The 27,485-nt window shown below is 51.2% G+C and overlaps 1 protein-coding gene across 1 annotated transcript in view; it reads right to left on the bottom strand.

Moving 5' to 3' along the window:
• Positions 1–2,682: 2,682 nt before the first annotated feature.
• The window catches only part of dlg5a (discs, large homolog 5a (Drosophila)), a 38,689-nt gene continuing 13,886 nt past the window's right edge, over positions 2,683–27,485 (bottom strand). Inside the window, exons 5-33 of the mRNA XM_047028683.1 lie at positions 25,939–26,122; positions 24,482–24,750; positions 24,061–24,373; positions 23,611–23,841; positions 20,466–20,650; positions 20,182–20,307; positions 19,259–19,391; positions 18,988–19,115; positions 18,712–18,887; positions 18,384–18,487; positions 17,277–17,369; positions 15,617–16,642; positions 14,958–15,078; positions 14,674–14,818; positions 14,206–14,339; positions 13,724–13,813; positions 13,140–13,308; positions 11,367–11,529; positions 10,803–10,936; positions 10,501–10,665; positions 9,966–10,149; positions 9,052–9,200; positions 8,015–8,185; positions 7,702–7,898; positions 7,449–7,592; positions 6,503–6,630; positions 5,821–5,930; positions 5,070–5,179; positions 2,683–4,984 (exon numbers count right to left, since the gene is read on the bottom strand). Of these exons, the coding sequence (XP_046884639.1) occupies positions 4,881–4,984; positions 5,070–5,179; positions 5,821–5,930; positions 6,503–6,630; positions 7,449–7,592; positions 7,702–7,898; positions 8,015–8,185; positions 9,052–9,200; positions 9,966–10,149; positions 10,501–10,665; positions 10,803–10,936; positions 11,367–11,529; positions 13,140–13,308; positions 13,724–13,813; positions 14,206–14,339; positions 14,674–14,818; positions 14,958–15,078; positions 15,617–16,642; positions 17,277–17,369; positions 18,384–18,487; positions 18,712–18,887; positions 18,988–19,115; positions 19,259–19,391; positions 20,182–20,307; positions 20,466–20,650; positions 23,611–23,841; positions 24,061–24,373; positions 24,482–24,750; positions 25,939–26,122 (5,386 nt within the window). The 3' untranslated portion in view covers positions 2,683–4,880. The remainder of the gene's footprint in view (positions 4,985–5,069; positions 5,180–5,820; positions 5,931–6,502; positions 6,631–7,448; positions 7,593–7,701; positions 7,899–8,014; positions 8,186–9,051; positions 9,201–9,965; positions 10,150–10,500; positions 10,666–10,802; positions 10,937–11,366; positions 11,530–13,139; positions 13,309–13,723; positions 13,814–14,205; positions 14,340–14,673; positions 14,819–14,957; positions 15,079–15,616; positions 16,643–17,276; positions 17,370–18,383; positions 18,488–18,711; positions 18,888–18,987; positions 19,116–19,258; positions 19,392–20,181; positions 20,308–20,465; positions 20,651–23,610; positions 23,842–24,060; positions 24,374–24,481; positions 24,751–25,938; positions 26,123–27,485) is intronic.

The following is a 27,485-nucleotide window of genomic DNA, read 5'->3' as shown; positions in this document are numbered from 1 at the left end:
GTGTAAAGATGATACATTGACTTGTGTGTGCTATATGGAGGTGATTTATCGCCTAAGGAATATTATGCTTCTACGGAAATAGCTGTCGTAACAAAATCTTCAGTCTGGGGGATGTGTTGTAAAATGTTAAGAGACAAGCCTATTGGTAAAATATATTGCTTTGAAGTATTAAATGTCTGTGCAAGCATTTAGATTTCCAATCAAACAGTTTGGTTGCAAATCAGCATTAACAACCTAAAACATTATATTGAACGTGAATATCTGGTAGCCTAAAGGCAAGAGGACTTTTCACTGTTCAATCACGGCAATCACACATGTGCAAGAAAACTCACAAATAGTTTGATAATACAGTTTTGATTTATTGTTAATATCTCTGCAGTTTCATTGGATACTGTATTTTTCCAATTGGAAAAAAGTTTGGGTGAGAAAGCGGAAAGGTGGTGAATAGCCAAAATCTACAAATCAGTCAATAATAATAAATAAATTATATATAAATATATATATGTTAGAGCAGAAATATTTAGGTAAAAGCAGAGCTGTGTTAAAGAGCAGACTGTGCATGGACTAATAATCTGAAGATTGATAATCCCTTATCTGGTAAAAGAATGATGGATCCAGCTCTCATCGCTGATGGAATAAATCTAGCCTGCAGGGTGCTTCTCATTCAGAAGATATGCTGCCATCCACCACTCTTCTCCCTGATCTCCATCTTGGAAGGTTGCTCCTTCCAGAGGAAACACTCACATAGCTAGAGACCAGCATTCTTGAAAGGACAGAAACAAAAACACATTTGATATTTGAACCTGCATTTTAGGTGAAGTGCTGTGTGTGTTGAGCAAAATGTCAACAGTCATTTCCAGTGAGGGAGATTTACCTAGCGAGCTGTCCTGATAATACTAAACCTAACCGTACGGCATGTTCAACAGTTAACATTGAGCATCAAAGTGGTGAGAAAGTGGGCATTGAGTATCTCTTCTCCATCATCAGAGCAAATCATCAGTGGTGTTTATTGATGGCTAATCAACAGGACCCAGGACTGATCATGTTCTAGAAAATGCCAGCTGTTGGGGTGGTTTCTACCATGGACCCAGAGAGCAAAGCAAGATCAGCCCAGCGCTGACAGATGAGGAGCTTAACATGAGATCAGAGGTGGTAATCCCAGGGGCCATTTTGAGTTGGGGGAGATAACATGCTTTGGGACCTGGGGCAGGCAGAGAAGGCGGGGCAAGGCCTGTTTGGAGGGGGGGGGGGAAGAAACAGGAAGAAAAACATTCCTCTCACCATGGTAACGAGTCTTGAGCTAAGCTGAGAAAGGCTGTGGCTTGCCTGGGCCTTCTACAAAGATTTCTTGCTGTCAGACTGGAGTCTTCTCAAGTTTAACTGAGCTGTCAGCAGCTGTCTTGAAACAGACACCCAGCAGACAGGCAAACAGGCGGCCAGGAGACCCTACCCTTTTCTAAAACCGTCAGGAGGAGGACTTGGAGGACATGAGTTATTGGGACATGCCATCGTTGGTATACTACAGTTTGGCAAAGTCATTTAAGTGAAAAAGACCATCCGCATTTTCAGAGGGTCCAATATGGTTTGCGGTTGGAAAACATGTATCTCCGGCCCCAGCACCAAGCTTGTGGGTGACAGCTGAGTTGGATGGTTGCGAGAAATATTTGCTGCACCGGATGCTCGCCTCGCCTGGCCAGGCAGAGAAGGTAGCTGGAGGCATTTATCTCCAGTGACAACACAGATGAAGGACCATGTAACCTTGGTAACAGTGCTTGAAGGTAGTAGTGACCTCAAGCATTGGACATCCAATAAACCAGTAAGGTCTGGCATAGCTAGAGGCTGCCTAAAAGGATGTGAATGGTAGTCATTCAACATTACAAAATGTGCTCATCGGCATTTTACTGCACACACTAAAGATGACACCGGCTAATTCAATACTTGTATTTGATGTATTCGACTAGAATAACTAATACTAAAGGGGTTTATGCATGGAAAAGCATTGTGTCAAATTTGAGAGTTTTTCCTTTCAGCAGCCTTGACTAGAACAATGCTGTTCAGCAAAGGCTACGAAGGCCATCCCATATATTTTTTTGTTTTTACTTAACTACGGTTGAAGGATGGCTAGACAGATCAAATTGTTATCTGTATAATATGTGGGTACTTGGGAGCCAACACATGGAAGATAAACGGCTCCAACACTCCGTCTTGGTCGAGGACGTTGACATTCGGAGGAATGTGTAGTCGCATTGATCAGTCTGAAGCAAGACCACATATCTATCCGACACAACCTGAGGTATCGTCGGGATGATCTTCCTTGCCACATAAATTGATGGCTGTTTCATCTGTCATTTTTTTCTGCTGCTTTCAGCAAAATGTTTTTTTCTTTCATTACAGACCCTCTGAAGGCCAGAAGCTTTTTTTTTCTTTTTAAGTACCAGTTAATTTCTGAACATCCATAGAAAAGCTATCCTTGAACAGAGCCTGTCATTTTCTATGCCTGGCATGCAGTGGTGACAATAAACTGATAGCAGCCCAAAGACCGACGCACTTAAGAATTGACTGCCAACTGACTTTTTTTTGGCTTCTTCTTACATTCACCCAGAATAATTATGTAATTGAGTATCTTTTGGAGAATATTATGAGTAGGTACATTAGTGGAACATCCACTTCCCCCAGGCCATGTTGTGATACAGAAAATGACTTTTATTTTCATGTTAATGTCTTGGAACATTTCATACAAATCACATTCTTTTTAATAAAGAAAACCGCAATCAGAACAGTACCTGGAAGCTAGTCTTTCCTCCTAAAAATACAACCATGTCCAGTTGCATCCCTCACATTTTAAATCATAGTCTACCCACTCTGAAAAAATAGTTACATTTAAATGTACTTATATCCAATTTACTTAAACCCAATAGTCAAAATTCAGGACCAATTTTCCTTTGAAAAACTGTGCAAGAAGAAATCCCTTTTTCTGTAAGAATTCAAAGTATGAGGAGCAATCTTTTGTTTCCAAATTAAAAATGAAAAGGCCATTGATGAAATGTAAGGAACTGGTGTGATACAATTAAATGTGAATTAATTACAGTGAAAAATTATAGTACCTATTTATGAAGTCTTCTGGAAACCTAGGAACACTTAATTTGTTTAAAGGTTCACAGATTAACAAGTGCAAAACAGAAATAAAAAACGACTCAATTGCCATACAGGATTTTGGCACAACGAAAGGAGGCAGGATATGGTTAACAGGGAACAGGTAAGGGACAATATCAATATTGTTTGAATCTTCATTAAAAAGAAAAAATGTAAATAACAATGGGGGGAAAATATCCTTTACATTTGAACAGATTCAAGGAAAATGCTAAAAGATATTACCCTGCAAAATGTGATCCAAAGTGTCTCTTTCTTAGTAGGCTACGTTGAAAAGTGACTGACAACCAAACACGAAAATAAATCGGGAAAAATAAAAAAATAAAACACGCCAATTCCTGCTAAGACATGTCTTGAGAGCTGAACTTCCCTAGGCCTGTAGCCTGGTAAAATACATGAAATATATATATACGCTTTCATATGCATTTTGCATACAGTACACACAGTGCATACAGGTACAGTACTGCGGTGACTGTGCTGTGGTATGCACACCCTTATATTTGTTATACTCTATATTGTCATTAAATATGTGACAGAGAGATAATGTGATAGATACACAGTGGTCTGTCTAGCCCTGGAGTGCATTAGGTGGAGTTCACCCGTTAGCTGACCTCTGCAGCCTACAGCCGCAAAACCTCACCATTGTCATACGCGCTTAACCTGACCTGGTCCCTAACCCAAACTCTTGGTCCACTCTCCCGCCTCCTAGCTCTCTAGCCCTTATCCCACTCGCCGGTGCGCCCATCCCCGACCCAGCCCTCCTGGGCACTTCGTGCATCCATCCAGCCATCCATCTCTTCCCTCTGTGCATATAACAGTCTAGCTGAGTGTCTAGGGCAGAGTGGAGATCGGGCTTCTACGTCGACGAAGGCACTTCAACGAGGCCCGCAAAACGTGCCGTCCCAGACCACAGGAACTTTCTCGAGGTGTCATCTTAGCATCTTCGCTTTTGCTATAGGGAGGGGGTGTGGGGGGGTTGGAAAGCCCATTTAGGCGATACACTTTTGCACAAACAGAGACTGGGTGCAAACACAAGCTAAAGCTACACAGTGGACCACCGCTCGCTTGGTGATGTCTGTTCTTCAAATTCCGTTTCCACGGTGTCAACTGGATGCCAACGCAATGAACCGTGGTTCAATCAGACTACATTAGTCTCAACCAAATTGCTCGCTACCATCAAACACACAAAGACACTCACGCTCACAGACGCAATTATCATGACACGGCGTTAGTTGTCAGTCATCACATGGGCGTGTATAAAAAGGGGGATACACAAATGCCCTTTAGGTACACGGGTTTTGATGAGAGGGCCGTTTCTGGGGACAGGGTGCTTGACTTTGGGTCGAGGGTTGGCTCGGGGGGGGAGGGGGGTGGGGAGTGGGGGCTAAACACATTCAAGCAAACATCTAACACCTATACTCAGACTCATCTTATACTGTAAACGAAGGCTTACGACGCAGCAGAACAAGACGCCACCAAAGACCCTTAGGGAAGACCGAATAAACTGTTAAAACATCAACATTCAGTGCTACCAAACCTGCTTCAGAATACACGAGAATAATAGTAGTAGGCTCTGATAAAAAAATAGCATGACGAGATAACAAAAATATTACTAGTTTACATGTGTAGCTCGCTGTAGTGTACCTATTGGTATAGTGAGGAAGTTTGCTTTTTAATGTTTGCAAGTGGAGGTGAGGCGCAACTGGGAGTGCAGGGACGCCCTCTGTCCTCTAGGGGCAGCCGTGGGGAGTCCACAGGACTTTACTCTGTTCCTGATCCACAATAGTCATGATCTGAGTGCAAATGTAGGGTAGGGTGCCGCCCTGGACAATACCTGCAACAGCAAGGAAAAGGTAGGGGTTACAAATCCGTCCATGCGCATCACGAGGGACAAGGGGCCGTCGTGGCAAAATACCGACCTGTGAAGAATTTGCTATACTCTTGCTCTATCTTCTGTGCAACCTCAAACTGCTCCTTGGAATGTTTTTGAGAGACCTTGTCCCGCAGATACACTGGGTCTTTTTGCTCCCTGTCAGATAGGAGAAGGACAGAGGAGAAAGTCAAGACCAAGTCATCGTAATGTTACTCGTAAGGTTAAAGTTTGAAATCAAATGTCACACCAAACGGCTGAAAAACCATCAGATTTCTTGGGTCATTGATAAAAAAACGAAGGTGGGGATGGTACAGTAGAAAGTATTACGATGCGGATACAAACAGAGATTCTTCCGGTAAATTGGCACAAAGTGCTTGATTATTCCATAAAAGGAGCAGCCAAGAGGCTGTATCTGGTGATATAACCAGAGAAGATGTGGTGAGGGTGAGTGGCTTCCACCAAATAATCTTACATAAAAAAAATAACCAAAAAGGAGGGAGAGCTTCTCCAGCTGTTTGGGATTATACAAGTGTCTGTGTGTCTGTGTGTGTGTGTGTGTGCGCCCCAGAAGTGCTGGTGGTGAGGAGTGTGAAGACAGAAGCTGGGATAATCCTGCTGCATGAAACACACATATACATGTGTGCGTGCACACAGACACACACACAGACACACACTGGTGTTGGGGATAGTAGGAACGCTGAAAGGGTGGACACGACATGCAGACCCAAACTGTCTACTGTAGCCTAGAGTTGAGCATGTAGCAAACTAAAGGCCGGACAAGACGTCGAATCACTTACTTAATTTGCTTGGCGTTTTTGTAGCGGATGAAAACCACTATGGGGTAGATGTGAACGCTGTGGAGCCTCTCGATGGCATACGGGGCGATGTCCAGCAGACAGTGACAGTCCTTCCAGAGGGAGGGAGGGAGAGTGAGGGGGAGAGAGGGGGAGAGAGGGGGAGAGAGGGGGAGAGGGAGGAGGGAGGGAGGGGGAGAGAGGGAGGGAGAGGGAGGGAGGGGGAGGGATTGGGGGAGGGAGGGAGGGAGGGGGAGAGAAGGGGAGAGAGAGGGAGGGGGAGAGGGAGGAGGGAGGGAGGGGGAGAGGGAGGAGGGAGGGAGAGGGGGAGGGAGGGAGGGGGAGAGAGGGGGAGGGAGGGAGAGGGGGAGGGAGGGAGGGAGGGGAGAGAGAGCACCACAAATGACTTGGCATCTCCGATACCGACACTTCTCCTCAGCAGTGATGAATACACTAGACAACGGATAACAATGAATCGACTCCAGATAGAGGCGCACAATGACTCAGCGGTGCTAGGGGTTGCGTGGAACTAATCGCTAATCAGAATCTGCATCTCATCTAGCGAACAACACACCTCGTCTCCCACCAACTTTGAAATCAAAGGCAAACATTTGTTCTCTTTTTATTGAAAGACACTCGAATCGAGTCCGACGTATGACGACGGAGATCAGCGCTTCCAAAGTACCTTCTCTGCGGTCTCCTTGATGGAGGCCACCGTGGTCACGTCAAAATGGCCGCTCCTGCGTTTGTAGTCGATGAAGAGGCAGTCCTTGACGCCGCGCTCGATGGCCTGCTGGGAGGCCTTCATCACCTCTGGAAGACACCGAACAGGCGAGAAAGGAGTGCCGTTAGGGAGCGGAAACAAAAAAAAAGACACCTTTTCGTCGTCTCTCCGATCCCCCCCCAAAATATCGTTCACACATCTCAAGGCGCACTGCGTATTCCATTCAATTGGTCTGACCTCAAAATACTGATAAGTGAAGTTAAACACTTTTAATACTTCTGTGGGTGGAAGCAAAGGAGTGCAACAAGTTGGTTAAGTACCAAAAGCTCTTGTTGGACGATCCCTTAATCTAGCTTTAGGGTTCGCCTCAACCACTAGCAGCAGAGTACAAGAGCTCAGGAGAGATACTGGGGCTGGTCTGGGGCAGTATGACAGCTCGGGTGTTGGAAGGAAGACAACGAGGCCTTCAACACCACAAACAGCGACACTGACAGGTTGCTGACGGTGGTGGGGGTGGGGGGGGGGGGGGGTAGTTATTCGACAGAACTAGCCGGTGGATGGACAGGTGAAAGCCTCGTGAAACATACTGTCAACCGAGGAAGTATTTTGTATTGCTTGGTCAAACGCTTTTTGGGCTAATAAACAGGCTTAGTGTTTCAATCCTGCCTCTGGTTTGCAGTTCCTCTCTGTTGGTGGTTGCCACAGTATACACGAATGGAACGTTGTTTATTTTAGGCACATAGGTGAGCAGGCAAGATGATCCGTGACTCGGATACTTCTGGGAGTTCAAACCCCTCACAAAAGGCAGAGGTGGAAGTGAAGCGAGTTGGGATATCCGCCGTGCCGCTTTGGGACGTTGCGTTTGACGTGGGGCACGACGTGTGTCGCAGTGTATGTCCACACTCACCCAGCACGCATCTGCAGAACTTCCCTGGGGAGTCCTTGACCAGCATGTCCTTGACGGGGTCCGTGAGCGGGCCGAGGACCAGGACGGGTCTGGGGGAGGGGCACTCCACCTTCTGGACCCGCTGGTACGCCAGGCTCACACAGTCTAAACACACACGCACACACACGCATTACTATCCAGGGCTTGCCACTTTTTGGAAAGTCCCCGTTTCCAGGCGTGCATGCCGGTTTCCACCCCCGCCCGCCCGCCTCACCTTCCAGGAAGGGGATGGAGTCGGTGCTGATGGCGTCCAAAGCCACCTGCTCCTTGCCCTCCTTGGAGCTGCTCCTCTTGTGCTTCTGCTTCCTCCTGAAGAAGGAGCGCCGCGCCGCCGCCGACAGGGTCTTGCTGGAGCCGCCGTCCTCCTTCATCTCCGTCATGCTGTGTCGGCGGTAGAACTCCTGGTCCATCCTACACACACACGCGCGTTTGAGAGTTACTTGTCGGCTCAAGGGGACGAGTTCATGGCTGTAGTTACTGGGAAAGACCCGTGTGTGTGTGTGCGTGTGTGTGCGCGTGCGTCTCACATGTATTTGCTGGGGATCTGGCCTCGCTGGATCTTCTGCGCGTTCTCGTCCAGTTGCCAGGCCATCCAGGTGCCGAAGCAGCCCTTGGGTAGGGAGTCGTCCACGTAGAGGATGTCGTCCTTCTTGAAGCTTAGGTCCAGCTGTCCCTCGGCCACGCGCTCGTAAAGTGCTCTGAGGAGAGAGGGGGGGGGGGAGGGGTCGCGAGAGAGAGTGTGAATGCGCACGCGTGTGCGAGAACGATAAGAGGAAGGGGGAGGGTTGTCGATCGTGAAACGATTCGATAAGGGAGGCGAAGAAAAAGCGGGCGACCGGAAAAGGGAGACGGTGTTCGACGGGAAGGGGGGGAGAAATGAGGTGGACGAGAGAAAACGGAGGAGGCAGAAAGAAGAGGGCCAGTGAAAGTGCGACGTGGGGAGAGAACGCGAGCGCACGCGCGACGTGATCCAGCCCCGGTGTTTTCCGGGGTTGGGGTCGGAGCCTCATGAATCATCCCCCCCCCTCCCCCCCGGAGCACCCCATCGGTGACGGCCCAGTCGCGCCTCATCCTCTGCCGCGGATGACGTCACAAAAACCCGGGCCTGTGCGACGAGTGACTGCGGCAGCTGCCGCCGCACGCAGAATCAGGGCTACGACAAACAGGCTTATTTTAGACCCCTTCATTCATTCGGCTTCCTCAGCGCGCCCAAGACGCGATGCGAGTTGAGTCGCATCGAGGGAACGACAGAGCGAGCGCGAGAGAGGGCGCGCGTGTCTACCAAGCCGATACATCTAGCCTGCGTTGAGATAGCCCTTTGATCGGTTAAGGCAGTCCTGTCCTCCCATCCATGGCATACATGATTGCTTCGATTAAAAGATGGTTTTGTTCCAGGGGTGGGGCTATATATAGTGGATGCAAGAGAGGGAGACACTGGGGGGGGGGGGGAAGACTACAGAATAACTTTTATGGAGCCGAGAGAAGGCGCGCGTTTGAAGAGCTGTTGCGTGCACAAGTGTGTGTGTGTGTGTGTGAGTGTGTGTGTGGGGACCGCTCCCCATACCTGATGTAGAAGCCGTCCCCTGGAGAGTCCTTCAGCAGACTGAAGTCGTCCGGGCGATGCTGCACCCTGAGAGTGACCGTCTCCGAAGGCTTCAGCATCTCCACATACACCTCCTCTGCAGTCTTGCTCTTCATACTCACAGAGTTGTACTGAGAGAGAGAGAGAGAGAGAGACAGACAGAGTCAATGGAGACAACTGAACACCAAATGCAACCACAGTCACAAGCTGAAGAAGCAAATTTCAACTCTGAGAGAAACGAGGGCGTAAAATGAAACGAGAGGGGAAAACGTGAAGTGACAGCCATTAGAACTGTTCTGTTCTGGAAAAGCATTTCGAATTCCGAGTCTTGGCCGGGCCCAGACAGTAAACAGCAACATTTCCTTTGGGCTCTTAGCTATATTAAGTGTCCCTGACATCGATCTGTGGGGTGGGGGGGGGGGGGGGGTTAGGGGGGGGGGAGTGAATGACTGGAGGGATGGAAGGGGACAGTTCCACTGTGTGTCGAGACGACAAAGCTCTACAGCTGCCTTGCAGAGAGCCGGCCTTTGTGTTCGGAGCGCTAAATGGGAGCATGCCAGGAATGGCTTATTACGAGTTAGCCATGAGCTGGATAGATTGCTTGTGGACAAAAGAAGGGTGGAGGAGGGGGGGGGGGGGTCGGAGAGACGGAGAGAAAGACGAGAGCAATCAATGAAGAACAAAAGGCGGGCGGGGAAAACGGCAACGGCTTCTGGCACCGCCGTCGAGGCTGCGTCCGGAATAACAATGACTTTCGACTCGAAATGGGCTTTTCGAGCGGGTGACCGTGTCTGAAGGTGCCCCGATTTCACTCCGGGCTCCGAGGGACGGTTGTGTGGGAGCGCTCGGAGACGGGCTGGTGGATCAACAGTCAGAGTGTGTGTGTGTATCCATACCTCCAGTATGAGGTCTCCTGGCAGCAGGCCGTCAGCCCCCCAGGCCGGGCTGTCCTCCTCCAAGCTCTCGACGTAGACTCCCCGGAGGTTCCCCCCGCACAGGGTGACCCCCACCTCCGCCCCCGCCCTGCGCACCGTCACCAGGCGCGCCTCCGCCACCTTCCTGCCGCCCTCCAACGGCATCCTGGGGGGGGGGGGGGTGGGGGAGAGGGAGGGAGACGCTCGGTCAAGGCCATGGCGCGCTTTTCCCAGTCGACACTCTTATGAGTAGGCTCTCCGCAATGACGGGCTTAGAACAATGAGCTGGAGACTCGGACTCTTCGTCTGTGATTGGCTAACTCGGGAGGGGCGGCGGGTGGGTGGTGATGCGGTGTCTTCGTCGTGAACCCGACACGTCCTGGTTTGTGGTGGCCGTAGAAGCGTGTCCACTGCCCAAAAGCAGCTTTGTCATCCCCACCTCGATATACCCATTTCCCGCTCCGTTTCCATCCCCGTCGCGCCCACCACCCCTGAACCCAACGAGAGCGTGCGTTACCTGATGAAGCTGTTGGGGCTGGTGGTGGGGGTCGTCTGTTTGGAGGAGGGGGTGAGCGTGCCCTCGTCCTGCTCGCTCAGGGTGTCGATCTTGGAGTGGTTGTCGGGCGTGGTGGCGCCGCTTCCCTGGGGCGTGGACTGGCCGCTGACCGGCTCCAGGCGAGAGCTGGGCGGTCAGGGCGGGGGACGGGGACGGGCAAATGACGGCGTGAGTGACAAAGAAATGGAAGAAAAAAAAAAAGTGGAAGACGACGGAACGGGGGCCGATCTGGGCTGGTGTGTGGGCGGGTCCCTGTGTCCTACCTGGAGCGTGAGTGGTTCCCCAGCTGGTACATGTGGGGGTTGTACTGGGCCATGATGGTGATGGTGTCACACTGCTGTCCAATGATCAGACGGGCCTGCTGCTCTGTGGCGTTGCGCAAGTTGATGCCGTTATACTGGGGGAAGGGAGGGGGGAGATAAGAGAGGATTTAACAGAGCGGAGAGTAGAGTAGAGATGCCCTTCATGGATCCCTGGATGGTGGAGGGGAGGGAGGGAGGGAGAATATTCTGTTCTCTATTAAATCCTCTCTCATTCGCTGTAACAGTAACACACGTATCCAAAAAATCTCATGTCTAGCTTTGAAATCTACAAAATACAGAATACAGTTGTGCAAATACTGGTAGTCTTTAGCATGCTTAACGAGTGCAAATCTCTGGTCTGGGTCGGATGTGTTACAGTGGAACTGGATGCATCGTCTAGATGGACCAGGTCAGGAAATCCAAATGAGGAAATATCCCTTTAAACTACCCCCCCCGTACATGTTCAATTCATTGCAGCTGCATTCATGACTGTAATTGGCCGGATCAAAACAGGAAGTGGCGTACCTCCAGGAGCTGGTCGCCGTACTCCAGCCCGGCCTGGTGAGCGATGCTGCCTCCCGTCACCTTGGAGACGAAGATGCCCCCGTTCTCCCCGCCCACAATGGAGATGCCCAGAGGCTCCGCCCCCTTGTGGACGATCACGTTGCGAGGCTCCTCCAGGTAGGGTCTGGTGAAGAGGGGGGGGGGGAGACGAGAAGACCGTGAGGAGAAGAAAGGAACAGGAGGCTCCAGCTGGGGTCGACACCCTCATCCTAGACGGCGACGAGCTCCCAGGCGTTCGTGATGAGCCGTCAAGGCCACCCCGGACCACAGAAAAGCATGCACATCCAAAGTTTGACAGCACCAGTTTTTGGGGTTTCTCTGTGCGTGTACAGACGGTCATCACAGCGACGGAGTCGTCACATTTTCATGCAGGCCAGTGACATTTACGAAGCCCTTTGTTTCGATAAATATCCCTTGAGACGGGACATCGCAAAGGGTCTTGTGATGTCATTGCAAGGCGTTGAAGGCCAGGCCACCGGTAGCGACGGGGAGGAAATGAGACGGCGTGCTACCAACCAGACTAGCTGGTGGTCCAGGGGTTCAGGTGGACAGAACGTTTAGCTGGAATCGCGGGAAGGTGACCAGGCCACACACACACACAGAGCACCATGCTGTTGTGAACATGCAACTGATTCACTCATATCTACAGAGTGAATCATTTCAGGTCCCCGAACACAAATGCATGTCAAAAAACAGGGATGAGAGTGACTTACTGCCTAACCAAACTAAAACAATCCAAAAAGGGTTAAACTGTCAGTTTGGAACAAGCCTATATACTTTACGAGAGCTGAAATATTTCACCTACGAACCAACTGGGCAAAAGAAAACAGGGGTATGGGGGGGGGAAATGGGGTGGGGGGTGGTGGGGTGCCTGGTGGACCAATCACACGACAGCCTCACATTCTGGGATGGGGGACGGACGGACCAGGAAACACATCTACTGTCTACACGTAGAGGACGTCAGCAGAGGCGCCAATGGAAACGCAAGCAGGTGGAGGAGAGGGCGGGGCCCGGGCGGGCGGGGCCCTGGTCGAGGGGCGAACGGACCAACCTGAGGCTCCTGAGAGAGGAGAACCTCGGGCGAGCGGCCAGGGGGATCCTCAGGTAGGACCGGTTGCGGCACAGAGATCTGGCGGGGGGGGGGGGTGTTGTCGCGCGGCAGCAAAGGGGGAGAAGGAAGAGAGGGGTTGGCGGAGAAGAGGATCGGGAAGACGGAGGAAAGAGAGAAGAGACAAACGGACCACACGGGTCATGTGAGGCCGGCCGGGTGAAGTGTCGACAAGACAAAACTATTGAAAATAAAATAAAAAAAGAGCGAAAAGAGGCGAAAGGAGAAGAAGAAAAAAAGAGACAACAGAAAATATACGACAGAAAATACACAGGCGACCTGACAACAGAATGCCTATTAACCGGGTTAGGGGGAGAAAAAAAAGACAACATCTACAAGAGAGTTAGGTATCGAGTCAACGCCCCGACCCTGAGCATAGAGGCGGTAGAGGCGCTTTCAAAAGTCGATCACATTTCCGAGCAAGACTAAACGCCTGCAGCCCATAACCGAGATAGACCTGTTGCCTGGCAACCCCATGTAAAGTGGGCTAGGAGGCTTCCCAGAGGGCAGAGAAGCCCAATGTCATACCTGGCAGTCTCCACATCTCTCCATCACCACCAGCACTCAAAAACACAAGGGCGAGGGCCACACCATAACGCTATCAATATCCCATCGGCTGTCTGTACCTGTCTTTCCTTCGTTCCCCCATGGGCAGGGGGCTGACTGATATCCTGGGCAGGGTGGAGATGGAGCCCTGCGATTGGCTGCTGGCGAAGGAGGACGTCTCGAGGTTGAGAGGCGATTGGGGGGGCGTGATGAGGCTGGGGCTGCTGCATTCCGAGTGAGAGAGAGAGCCTGGTGGCGTGTGGGGGGGGAGAGAGAGAGAGGGGGGGCTGCGTGTTATTGGAGGCTTCCAGTGTTAAGCAGGAACTGCGCGGCCAGAAACGAGGTTAGAGACATGCTAACCCCTGAGACAGGCAATCGATAAAGGTTAACCGAGTGTTTCCTCCGTGCGACCATGTCTTTAGCGGGTTCCCTCGACGACAACGTTTTTTCCCGCTTCCGGCTCTTTCCCCCCCCAACAATCAATAACAATTACTGAGGCGGAACACTTCCCGTTCCCCCCAAAAAACAGACTGATAGGCAGTGTTGTTTCACCGCATGGGTGAAAACCAGCTTCCCCCTCAGGGCTGAAGGGGGCACACGAGGGGGAAGGAGACCAGGCGGACCAGGCCGGCCAGGGGTGGAAGTCTGGTGTTGGGGGGGTTACCTCGGTCGGAGCCCAGCATGGAGCGAGGGTAGCGGGGGGTGGTGGGGATCTTGATCCTCTCGGTGCGGTACTGGACGTTGCTGGACGACACTGCCGTGACGCGTGAGGGGAGAAAGGCTCGGTCAAGATAAGTAGGGGAGACCAGGGCAATGCTTTTCAGTGACATGCTTTTCCCTTTCCTTTCAAACATTAAAATCAGCATTAAATATTAGAATACCCATTTAATCATTGATTGAACCGCACTTTGGTTTAAAAATGTATACAAATTCATTCTTGCGTCAAGTTATGACTAATTCAAAACGCTTTGAAAAGGATTAACGACGGGGCAGGTTGCCACATTTCCCCATTTGAGGTATCTCAGGTATTCTTCAGCACGTTACCATGAATATTTTTGGGAGGATATGGACATGACTAATACGCCGCCCCTGGCAGAGGGCCTAAGCAGCCAAGCGTCTACGTGAGTCAGCGTGCGTCAGACTCACCCAGGCGTGCGCTGGAGGGCAGCGAGTTGGTCCCGTGGGAGGCTCGACTGCTCCGCGACGAGGAAGACGACTCGGGGTAGTCTCCCGCTCGCTTCTGGCTCAGGTCCAGACTCAGGCGGCCCTGGTGCTGAGGACTGCACACAACGCACTCTCTCGCTCAGAACGCTGGGAAGGGGCGTGGCGCGTGCGCGCATACTGACACGCGCGCGCGGCCACCTTCGAACGACACGCGGCTAAATGGGGATGGTTGAGGGTGATGCCGTCGTGGTGTTGTGGAGCTGAATCCGGAATGTTCTAAACAAATTGGTGTCCTCGGTTGCCTCGTCTACCGCAGCCGTGCTACCTGGTGTGTTTGCGTGTGTTGACAGAGGAGGCTAATTGAGGTACCTGGTGTGTGTGTGTGTGTGTTTGTGTGTGTGTGTGTGTGTGTGAACAAAGGAGGGGGGGGGGGGGGGCTGCTGCCGGTACCTGGTGTGTGTGTGCTGGTGGCAGATCTGCGAGGCTACGGAGGGACAGTTGCCGGTGTGAACTCGGTGACTGCGCACCGTGTAGACCGGGTTCCTCATCACAGCGGTCACTGCCGGGCATGGAGCCAGCCCCCGGTGGACAGAGTCTGGCAAGACACACACACACAGGGACAACCTTAGGGAGGAGCGATTGACTGATGTAGTATGTCTATATTATTGACTTTGCCAGTCTGTCCCTGTGTGTGTGTGTGTGTGTGTTTGTGTGTCTGACATGGGGAAACTCACTAGGAGGCAGGGTGCCATTGTACACTGTAGGGACAAAGCCCACACTGTGCCTGTGAGAGCGGTTGGGGGAAGAGCGAAGCATCTCTCTGGGTTCTGGGGAATGATCGTCGTTGGAGTAGCTCTGGAGTTAAAACAAAAACCCGAAAAGAAAACAGTATTTCTCGATCACAATTCACAATTGCATTTCAATCACGATCCTCGCCCAATTTCTCACTTAGTAGGAGATGGGATACATTTCTCGACAACTATAGACAGAAGCCTGTGGAGTTTCTCCCAGTTCTGGAAGACTCTATGAGGCGTGGGGTGGAGGGGACGGCCGGGGCTGTGGCCCTGACTCAGCATTCTGGCCTCGGTGAGTCGGCAGAGCCATCAATCACCCTGCGACAGGCTGGCTCAGTGACAGACACCGGGGCAGGGCCCCGGACAGTGCTGTAAATCCTCACACAAAATGGCTGCAGCGTTTCTCCATCTAAAAGCCTAGGGGACGGGTTGAATAATCCTTTCATTTGTCTTTGGAGAAAACCGCTGGGTGTGATGCGACTGGGTTTTTCTCAGCTGGATGGAGGGTGGGTGGACACATCCAGACATTTGTTTGGCCATAGAGGTTTGATTAGAGATCTACACGGAGGGCAGTCTGACTGGCTGGAGTGGGGACTCACCTGGAATGTCGGGAGGGGAATGGATTGGGGGGTCATCCTTCGCCGGAGGGCGGGCGCCGATTTGGGGCGGGGCCGCTTCACCTCTGGCTCCTCCCCCCTGGTGCGCCCGATGTCCTCGTCGCATGACTTCCTCGACGTCAGGACCTTACCGTCCAGGAAGTAATGGTTCCCGTTCCTGTCCCCGCCCCGCTCGCGACCCTCCCCCGTGGCCGCGGCGACGGCGGCTTCCCCCTTGCCGTTCCCGTCCGAGGTGACGGTGCAGTCGGAGGCCGAGCTGCTCTGCTGCTTGTGCTTGAATTTGAACGAGTCGCTGCGCGCTGGCGGGGTCGGAGGGGTGGGCGTGGACGAGGAGGAGAGCGACTCGGCCTTGGAGGGCTGCGGGGAGTGCGTTGCGCAGATCTGACCGGCCGAGAGGTACTCCAACTTGGACGAGGGCGTTTCGGGCCGTTTGAAGGCGTCCGCGTCGAAGATGGACTTCCTCTGCTTCGGCGACTTGAAGATGGAGAGCTGGGCCGGGCCGCCGGTGTCGGCCGCCACAGACATCCCGCCCACCATCATCTTAGGCCAGGTTCCTCCGCTGTGCTTCTTCTCCAGGGTGGTCTCCACGGTGACGCAGTCCGACGGGGAGGCGAGGTCGTAGTTCGTGGGGGGTGGGGGCTTGGCGTAGGAGCAGCACTCCTGGAAGGCGCTGGGGCCGTAGCGGCCCGGGCCCAGGTCGGAGGCCGGCCGGAGGCTGGTGGGGTGGAGGGAGCCTGTGGAGAAGGGCTTCCTGGTTTCGCCGTACACCCCCGCCTCCTCCGGGTCTCCCCGGACCTTCCTCCTCTCTCCGGGCGCGCTCGCCGTGCTGCCGCCTCCTCCTCCTCCGCCGTCTGGACAGTAGATGTCCGTCTGCGTGGAGCTGTTGTGTTTGAGGTTGCGGCTGTTGCGCGAGTGGACCTCAGACGGGTGGGCGCGGCCGTTGGACTTCTCCGACAAGTCCCGCAGGCTCTCGAAAATGTTCTGGCCCGACGTGCTGTGAGGGAAGAACTGGAGGGACGAACACACACAGATACCTTTTTACCAAAAGACAGGATGGAAGTCCATGTTTTTATGACAAGTACTAGTGGCATTTAGTATTTTTGTATATATTATAGTATCCATTCAAGGATTATGGAGGCACCACGTCAAGCTAATGGGAAGATAACAGGAGCTCTGGGCTGGTGAGCTAAGTGCTAACTAGGTGGAGCTAACTGAGGTGAAGCTAGCTGAAGTGAAGATAACTTTGGTCCAGCTAGCTAAGATGGAGCTAACTGAAGTAAAGTTAACTTAGGGGAAGCTAGCTGAGATGGAACTAACTGAAGTTAAGTTAACTTAGAGGAAGCCAGCTGAGATGGAGCTAACTGAAGTAAAGTTAATTTAGGGGAAGCTAGCTGAGATGGAGCTAACTGAAGTAAAGTTAACTTAGAGGAAGCCAGCTGAGATGGAGCTAACTGAAGTAAAGTTAACTTGGGGGAAGCTAGCTGAGATCAGAGCAAACTAAAGTGAAGTTAACTGAGGTCAAGCCAACTTGGGCTGGTGGGAGACCGGAGCTTTAATCTGGGGCAGAGGAACATCAAAGGAAGTCCTTGCCTGGAGGTAGAAGCTCAGTACACAGTAAGAAGAGGAGGAGAGTGTGGTTCACCTTCATGAGAGACAGGCTAAGAGAGTCCCTGCAGTTCCTCAGCAGAGTCTCACACTCTGTCACGGATTTGTTATCCAGAGCAATGCCGTTGATCTACAGCAGTCGAGGGAGAGGGGGAGGGAGAAAGCGAGAGAAAAGACAAAAGAAAATGTCAGGTCTTGATTTGAGGGTTACATTTTCAAGTTTGGTGAAAAATTAGCCCCATATGTCTGGAACTGGAGTCTGTCTTTGGTGGAATACAGTGGAATGGAAATCTAGGCCAGCACAGCTCAAAATGGAGTCACCTCACAAATCCCAATCCCCTCATTACCATGACAAAAGGTTTGCCTTGAGATAGATTTTTAAAATACTAAGAAAGGGAGATGGACCAGGGAAAAAAGGGGAAAGGTAGGTTAAAAGAAAGCAGTCCAACTTGTGAACTTTCCTCATATTTTACTGAATCAAATTGTATTCTTTATGGAACTTTTAGCACAAAAACCGAATTACTGTTGGTAATCAGGAACTTTTCTGATTCAATTCAATAGTTTGGATCTGGTCTTTATTTTAACATGATAAAAACTCTCAAATGCCAAATAAAAACCTGATATAGTAAGTGACGTGATTAACAACCACAAGGGCATGATATAAGACGATGCACAGTGATTAAAGATCTGTTCTTGCTGTAGCTAGGTACTAAAGCTGAGCTATCGTTTGGCGTATCAGTTTGCCTGACTAACTGGCAGGCGTCATGATTAAAGGTGAGTGAATGAGATACTTAAGTCCTGAGGTTACATTAGGCTGAGCTCAATTCAAATCAGAAGGGGTAGGGGGTGTCACCATTTTGTCCGTTGGTGAGTTTTGAAACACTCATGACTGATGAGCTGGTCCCATTTCCGTAAATGTTATAAACCGCTACGCCTTTGGAATACTTCTCATGTAAGCGCTGTGTGTAGTTAGCAGAAATAGCTGTTTCCGGTCTCTATCAGAGTAGCTTAAATGGTTTTTAACGTAACTTTGTCAACAAAAAAAAGGCAATCTTCTCTAAGCGTCCTGATATGGAGTGGCAGGCATTCATATTGAGGAGGAAGAGAACGTGGAGGAGGAGAAGGGTGGGGGCTTTGAACTCACAGCTATCAGTCTGTCTCCGACGGTCAGGGAGCCCTCACGGGCGGCGGGACTGCCCTGGACGATGGCTGCCACGTAAACGCCACTCTCCAGACCGATACCGCTGTCTGGAACACACACACACACAGTCACACACACACACACAGAGTCGCGGAGAGACAACAAAAAGACGGACGTTCACTCGGCGTTAACCAGCGATCCCGTTCAAAACGATAGAGCTACTGGAGGGAGCAAGATCAATGTCGGCGCAGGCTAGATTGAATGAGCTATTAGCAGGCAGAGTGAAAACCATCCGTCTTTACTGTGTTTCTCTCATTGACGAGCCCCTTACCTTTGTGTCCAATTAGATTAATGTGGACAGGGGTGACCAGCCTCCCACCCAAAGACTTCCTCCTGCGCACCACCATATTGATCAGGCCGCCTCCGTTTAGCACCGCCTTCACGACCTGCTTCCTGTCCTTATTGGTCAAGTCCACGTCATTTATCTTCAGCAGCCAGTCATTCACTCTGTATACGAGGGGGAAGATTGGGTGTGACAATGGATGGACCATGTGGCTGTTTTGAGAGGGTAAAAGGGGTGTGTTGTGGCACAGTTACTGGCGCTTACCTTAACCTTCCTTCTGCAACACTTCCTCTGTCCACCTTGGTCACGAAAATCCCACAATCCCCTGGTAAATAAGGATCATTTACCCCCTCTGCAATCTCAAACCCGAGGGCCTTCAAATCCATGTCGTCCTGTGCGAGAGGAAGAGAAGACGCTACGTCATCACACGTCACCATTCGTTGTGGTTCATGTCCCAGACGGCTCCAAACCAGTCGTTTGAGCCAAGCAACAGGTGACAGCCCGCCAGCCGGCTACCGTGACGTGGCATCCTCACCCTGTCCTTCTCAAACTCCACCACCTCGGTCTCCCACTCCAGTGACTCGGTGTCGATGGCCGAGTCGTGGGAGCTGTGGGCCATCAGCTGACAGAACCTGGCCTCCTTCTCCAGCTGGCTCTCCATCTTCTCCCTGAACGCACGGGAGGACAAAGGCCAAAAGGTCAAACTGTCAGTTAGAGAGCACGTATGAAGGCCGGAGGATCCCACTGTGTGTTCAGCACGGGTAAAACGGGTATATCTTTGTACAGAAGTGTAGTTTTTTTATTATTTTTTTCCCCCATAAAAAAAATAAAAAAATTGTAGTTCAAGTTCTTTCTCTGAGTCATCTTTAAGAAGACAAAATGGGTTCTTATACGATAGTGGCAAAGTCACATCCATACATAGATAAGGGAAGATAAAGGTACATAGTGCCAAAGCTGTCATTAAGATGCATTGTGCCCTTCAGAGAAAGGCCCAGAGGATGATACTGACATTAAAACCCACAACTTACACTATTCTTAGTGAGAAGACCTCTCAAAGTCACAGAAAAAAACAACATGAACAAAACAGGACCCCAATGCACCAGTAGAGGGAGCTTTCGTCAACAGTATGTGGATGTTTGTGTGTGTGGATGTGTGTGCGTGTGTGTGTTTGTGATTACGTGTGGGTGTGTGGCCAAAACACAGTTGCTTTTTGGGATTACACTTTTAATCTTGACGCACTGAAACACTGTCAGACCAACAATTGAACTCTGAAAGGTCCAAAGAGACAGGAACAGAGAGAGGGAGGGAGGGAATGGAACAGCTTACCGCTTATGCAGTCATGACAGTGAAGCGAAGCGCGCATACACACACACACAGAGTCAAAATCATAGGCTCACGCTCAAGCCGGAGGGAAAAAAAAGAGTTGGATTAAGGCGAGGGAGTCCTTGCCAGACTCACCTGAGCTCCTTGAGCTCTCGCGAGGAGTCGTTCTTCTGCTTCCTCATGTCGTCCAGGTTCCTCAAGGCGTCCGCCAGGTCGCTGACCGCCCGGTCTCTCTCCCTCCGCAGGTTATCGCACAGAGTCCTGGAGGAAAGGGCGAGCCAGGGGGAAGACGAGACAAGTCAAGAGAAGAAAAGACCGGAAGCGAAGATAACAGAAGTGGCGAGGCTGATGCTGGCTTCCTTTCCACCCGGCTAACACGCACACACACACTCTGGCTTTCGGCCTCTACGGTCCCTCACCGAATGCTCTCCCTCTCGGCCACTATTTTGTCCCTCTCCTGGAAGGCCCAGTCCCGCCGGCACTTGGCCACCTCGGCCTCCTGCGTAGCCTCCTTCAGCTCCTGGGACATGGCCTCATACTGCTTCCTCAGCATCTCGATCTCCTTGTTGGCCCGCTCCATGTCCATGGTGGCTGAGTCTTGTTTCTGTCGTACAGGAGCACACATGGTACAGGAGCCGTGATTGCGTATGCGTGGCTAACGCTAGGCTTGTAGCCCGGCCTGGTGTTTAATGTGGTCAAATACAAAAATAAAAGGAATCGTTAACAAAGCATTTCATTGCTGCACTTGCTGACAAGGTTTTCTGAAACATTTTCGTAAGGTGGATGTCAGTCAATTTGCCGTTAACCACGGAGAGGGGGCCATCTAGTGGTGAAGGTAGGCGTCTGCCGGGCTGTGGTGCAGGTTCGATCTGCATTAGGGTCATCCCCTTTGACTTCATCCGAGGGCTGACATCTGATCCAATTGTCTAAACCAGCTCTGCTCAATCCTGGTCCTTGGGACATGATCAGGCTTCTGCTGAGCTTGATAACAACCCATTCCTTTGAATCAGGTGTGTGTTAGAAAACAGAAACATCTCAAACGTGCAGGGCAGGGGGTCCTGAGGACCAGGATGGAGAGAGGCTGCTCTAAACCTCTTTATCGGGTGTGGAACATTTGGTTGGTCTGTATCATCATTCGGACCGAAGCCTCAAATTGACCGCTCAGTGAGCGAAAAGCTCGACTGTGACTGACGATGTGGCAGGACACAGTGTGTATGCTAACAGTTAGCCTTGGTAGCTCTGTAGTTCAGTTCCTGGTACTACCCGTCTGGCCTTTTTACAGCATAATTGCTGCTATAGGTGGGTATGTGTGTTTTACCTGTCTGACATGGTAGTACTGGTGTTACAGGTGGGTATGTGTGTTTTACCTGTCTGACATGGTGGTACTGGTGTTACAGGTGGGTATGTGTGTTTTACCTGTCTGACATGGTAGTAACCGGGTTACAGGTGGGTATGTGTGTTTTACCTGTCTGACATGGTAGTAACCGGGTTACAGGTGGGTATGTGTGTTTTACCTGTCTGACATGGTGGTACTGGTGTTACAGGGGGGTATGTGTGTTTTACCTGTCTGACATGGTAGTACTGGTGTTACAGGTGGGTATGTGTGTTTTACCTGTCTGACATGGTAGTACTGGTGTTACAGGTGGGTATGTGTGTTTTACCTGTCTGACATGGTAGTACTGGTGTTACAGGTGGGTATGTGTGTTTTACCTGTCTGACATGGTAGTACTGGTGTTACAGGTGGGTATGTGTGTTTTACCTGTCTGACATGGTAGTAACCGGGTTACAGGTGGGTATGTGTGTTTTACCTGTCTGACATGGTAGTAACCGGGTTACAGGTGGGTATGTGTGTTTTACCTGTCTGACATGGTAGTACTGGTGTTACAGGTGGGTATGTGTGTTTTACCTGTCTGACATGGTAGTACTGGTGTTACAGGTGGGTATGTGTGTTTTACCTGTCTGACATGGTAGTACTGGTGTTACAGGTGGGTATGTGTGTTTTACCTGTCTGACATGGTAGTACTGGTGTTACAGGTGGGTATGTGTGTTTTACCTGTCTGACATGGTAGTACTGGTGTTACAGGTGGGTATGTGTGTTTTACCTGTCTGACATGGTAGTAACCGGGTTACAGGTGGGTATGTGTGTTTTACCTGTCTGACATGGTAGTAACCGGGTTACAGGTGGGTATGTGTGTTTTACCTGTCTGACATGGTAGTACTGGTGTTACAGGTGGGTATGTGTGTTTTACCTGTCTGACATGGTAGTACTGGTGTTACAGGTGGGTATGTGTGTTTTACCTGTCTGACATGGTAGTACTGGTGTTACAGGTGGGTATGTGTGTTTTACCTGTCTGACATGGTAGTACTGGTGTTACATGTGGGTATGTGTGTTTTACCTGTCTGACATGGTAGTACTGGTGTTACAGGTGGGTATGTGTGTTTTACCTGTCTGACATGGTAGTACTGGTGTTACAGGTGGGTATGTGTGTTTTACCTGTCTGACATGGTAGTACTGGTGTTACAGATGGGTATGTGTGTTTTACCTGTCTGACATGGTAGTACTGGTGTTACAGGTGGGTATGTGTGTTTTACCTGTCTGACATGGTAGTACTGGTGTTACAGGTGGGTATGTGTGTTTTACCTGTCTGACATGGTAGTAACCGGGTTACAGGTGGGTATGTGTGTTTTACCTGTCTGACATGGTAGTAACCGGGTTATGTGTGTGTTTTACCTGTCTGACATGGTAGTACTGGTGTTACAGGTGGGTATGTGTGTTTTACCTGTCTGACATGGTAGTACTGGTGTTACAGGTGGGTATGTGTGTTTTACCTGTCTGACATGGTAGTACTGGTGTTACAGGTGGGTATGTGTGTTTTACCTGTCTGACATGGTAGTACTGGTGTTACAGGTGGGTATGTGTGTTTTACCTGTCTGACATGGTAGTACTGGTGTTACAGGTGGGTATGTGTGTTTTACCTGTCTGACATGGTAGTACTGGTGTTACAGGTGGGTATGTGTGTTTTACCTGTCTGACATGGTAGTACTGGTGTTACAGGTGGGTATGTGTGTTTTAGCTGTCTGACATGGTAGTACTGGTGTTACAGGTGGGTATGTGTGTTTTACCTGTCTGACATGGTAGTACTGGTGTTACAGGTGGGTATGTGTGTTTTACCTGTCTGACATGGTAGTACTGGTGTTACAGGTGGGTATGTGTGTTTTACCTGTCTGACATGGTAGTTCTGGTGTTACAGCTGGGTATGTGTGTTTTACCTGTCTGACATGGTAGTACTGGTGTTACAGGTGGGTACGTGTGTTTTACCTGTCTGACATGGTAGTAACCGGGTTACAGGTGGGTATGTGTGTTTTACCTGTCTGACATGGTAGTAACCGGGTTACAGGTGGGTATGTGTGTTTTACCTGTCTGACATGGTAGTACTGGTGTTACAGGTGGGTATGTGTGTTTTACCTGTCTGACATGGTAGTACTGGTGTTACAGGTGGGTATGTGTGTTTTACCTGTCTGACATGGTAGTAACCGGGTTACAGGTGGGTATGTGTGTTTTACCTGTCTGGCCTGGTAGTACTCTCGGAGCAGCTGGTCTCTCTGGATGATGGCCTCGGTTCTCTCCTTGCGGGCGACGTCTCTCTCCTCGCGGACCGTCTCGATGTCCTTGCAGGCCTGGCTCAGCTCCTTCTGGGCCTCGGCCTTGTCCTTCACCTCGTGGCAGTACTTCTCCAGCAGCTCGTTCCGCTCACAGATGGCCCGGTCGCGGTCCACCAGCGACGAGTTCAACTCCTGTAAGCCCAACCCCCAAGCAGAGAGACGTTTGGAGCCGTTTCGGAGCTCACGCTCTGAGGCGCTTTAGGTGTGTTTTGGAACTTTCTAGCAAGATCCTAACCTACAATGCGGGATTCGAAGGGTGGGAGTTAGCCGAGGTGGGGGGGGGGATTACGTTTACGCATGCGCGTCCCCTGCGCCGAACAAAAGGCTCGTCGAACCGGCGGGACCGCTCACCTGTCTGAGAGCCTCCATCTCCTCGCCGGCCACCATCCTCTCCGACGAGGTGTTCTTGAGGCGCGCCTCGGCCGCCTCCAGCTCCGTCTGCAGCTTGTCCAGCTCCTTGATCATCTGGTCGCGCTCGCTCATGACGAGGCGGTACTCGTTGAACACCGAGTCGCGCTCCTCCTTGTACTTGTCGCAGTCCTTGGCCGCCTTCAGCTGGAAGTTCTTGTGGCGCGTCACCTCCGCCTGCAGGCGCTCCATCTCCCTCTGCAGCTCCTTGTTCTGGGCCGAGGACTTGTTCAGCTCCTGCTGCACCGAGTCGAACCTGGAGGGAGGGGGGGGTGAGGAGGCGGTGTGTGTATGTGTGCGCGCCTTCAGAAATGTGTAACGTGGGGGGGGGGGGGGGGCCTGCCGCGAGGGAACGCGTCGTCACCTCCTCATGGACGTGGAACACTGCTGCTGGTAGTGCACGGCCGAGTCGCGCTGCTTCAGCAGGGCGTCCATCTGCTTCTGCAGCCGCCGGTTCTCCTCGTCGGCCTGCTCCAGGCGGCTCAGGTCCGTGTCGTGGCTGGCCACCCGCTCGCCGTAGCGCTTGCTCAGGGCGTCGTACTCCTTCTTGGTGCCCTCCAGCTTGTCCATGGCCGTGTCGTAGAGCTTGTTGAGCACCTCCGACGAGCCGTTCTCCCTCATGAGCTGAACCGACTGGCGCGCGTCGGGGGGGACACACACAAACCGTCACACGGCAGTTAATCAACCAGACCCCCATGCGGCAGCGTTCTGCGTGTGTGCATGTTTGTTTGTTATTCATTTCAGCTAGAGAGAGCACTCGGGGTGACCGGCTCTGCAGATTGGAAATCTGATTATTCCAAGCTTGGCGTGCGTTCTATTTTTACAGCAGTCCGGCACCAGATGGCATCCACGGACAGCTGTGCCTGGTCTTCACATGAACAGATGCTAAGCTAAGCCAACACTGTTGGGTTGACAGCGGGGAGTTGACTGGTCAGACTAGTTAGACTGTCTTGTCAGAGAGCCAAGTATAGGAAGTGCAACTTCATGCTATTGAAAGGGCCCGTGATATATGGCTGGTAGGAGGAAGTACCACCGAGTTAGTGGTTTGTCATGTACAGCCATGTGACTGTTTGGGTGGTGTCTAAACAATGCCTGCTTACAATGAATGTTTACCGTGGTAGCGTTGATAATGTTCAACGTAAAAGGGCCCGAGGGCTTTATCGACCCAAGCAGAGGTTATGTATGTGACTGTGTGTCTGAGTGTGTGTGTGTGTGTGGGGGGGGGTGTTCTCTCTCCCAGTGTCAGCATGCCTTTATATAATCCAGAGCCATAACTCTCTGTCCAGGACTTTTCTGGAAGTGCTCAGTATGCATCTGTGCTGTTCTCTCCTGCTCCGCAGTCCCCTGGGACGTGTGACAGCAGCACGGCAGTGACCTCCCCAGGTCACTGCAACATCAACACCACAGCACACACCCGCTACTGTTCTACCCTTACAGCTAGCACCCAGCAGCACACACTAACCTCCTCTACTGGTCTACAACCACAGCTAGCACATACTAACCTCTTCTCCTGATCTAGCACCACAGCTCGCACATACTAACCTCTTCTCCTGGTCTAGCACCACAGCTAGCACATACTAACCTCTTCTCCTAGTCTACCACCACAGCTAGCACATACTAACCTCTTCTCCTGGTCTACCACCACAGCTAGCACATACTAACCTCTTCTCTTAGTCTGCGACCACAGCTAGCACATACTAACATCTTCTCCTGGTCAACCACCAAAGACAGCCAGCACATACTAACTTCTTCTCCTAGGTCTATATATATGTAATGTGTCTTGCTTGTGTTCACAAAGTGTCCCCCAAAAGAGATCCACACCTGTTGTTGCTGCAGCCGAAGGTCGGCCACCTCCTTCTGGTCCTCGCCGTGCAGCCTCTGGAGCTCTTCGTAGCTCTGCTTGAGATGGTTGTGCTCTCGGACGAGCTGGGAGTTCTCTCTCCTCAGAGCCTCCATCTCCTCCTTCAGCTGGGTCTGCTCCCCCAGCACCCGGCTGTGTAGCATACTGGACAGGTGCGAGAGCACACACACACACACACACACACACACAGTAGTACAGATTTCAGACATGTCACTGACCAAGGCAAGAACAGATTGATGAAGGAACAGTGGGGGACGAAGTCCGTCTTCTTTCGAGATATTAAAATCGTAACACAGACATGTGCACATCCATGGGGGCAGAAGCTTAGCTTGGCACCACGGCCAACAATGTGGAGGAGATTGAATTGCGGAGGGGTCAACGCGGAACTAAAAAACGAATGTTCGGCACACATCTGATGAGTTCTGTCAGGAGCCAAGGCCTCTCTCTGCTCGGGCCCAGCCCCGCATGTCGACCCCTATGGAGAGCACAGGGGTTGTGCTTAACCCATCCTGTTTGATTGCTTCCCTGGACAGCCCAGCTTACACACAGAGACTCAGGGGACAAACTAACATGTGACGGTAATCCCCATTTGGTCTCTCACCCTACATCCCTCTGTAGATTCAAGACAAGTGCAATGCCCACACCCGAGATTTAATGCCTGGGATTAATACATCTAGTCTGTATTGAATAAAGCAAAGCTCCAGAGGCACGGTCGAACTCCTGACAGACTAAGGATTTACTGTCTGGTAAAAAAAGCACTTAAAACCTGGAATACACCTTTGTGACTTGTCCCACAGGATAATAAAAAATTATGAGAATAAAAAAATTTTATGAGGTAAAGTTATTCAACTATATTCTAGTGGACCTAGCCAAACAATCATAAACAAAAATGTTTTTCTTACATGAATCATTCATGCACCGAAGCCCAAGTAAGACTGGGTGCATGGTGCACATTTACGTAATTCCTCCCTAATAAGAAAAGACCATTATGCCCAGGGATGTTCTGTTCATTTGCGCTATCGCAAGAGCAGGCAATTATCTCGTTCACATCCAAGTGAAACAACGTCATAAAACGGCTAATTATTTTCTCTTCTCATTAAAAGCCGCGTCGGAAACTGCGGCAGATGGTGCTCGACAAAATGTCCACCGTTCACGGCGGCTCCTGCGGCTCGGCGGGTGGAGAGCGGGGTCGCCAGGACGCCGTGACGCGGGGGATCCAGCTGGAGACCGGATCCAGGCGGCTTAGCCAGCGAAAAGAACCGTAGACGCGGCACCGCTGACATTAAGACCGTTTAAACCAATTGACACCGGAAGGCTGTTAAATCCACCGGCACGACTGGAGGCACATTGTCAATCAAACGTCAGCCGCGCTCGTCCGCTCTGCTGACTCGGGAGCTGCACGCCATCTACTCTGGGTCGGGGAGCAGAGGAGGGGTGTGACGAGGGGTCCTGGTCCTGGTGGCTGGTGAGCCCCGCTTAGCCCAATGACACTTGTACTAAAGCTGAC

This window comes from Hypomesus transpacificus, chromosome 11, assembly GCF_021917145.1.
Source record: "Hypomesus transpacificus isolate Combined female chromosome 11, fHypTra1, whole genome shotgun sequence".
NCBI lineage: Eukaryota > Metazoa > Chordata > Actinopteri > Osmeriformes > Osmeridae > Hypomesus > Hypomesus transpacificus.
The sequence above is the reverse complement of the archived record's forward strand: the minus strand, read 5'-3'. Positions and strand labels throughout refer to the sequence as shown.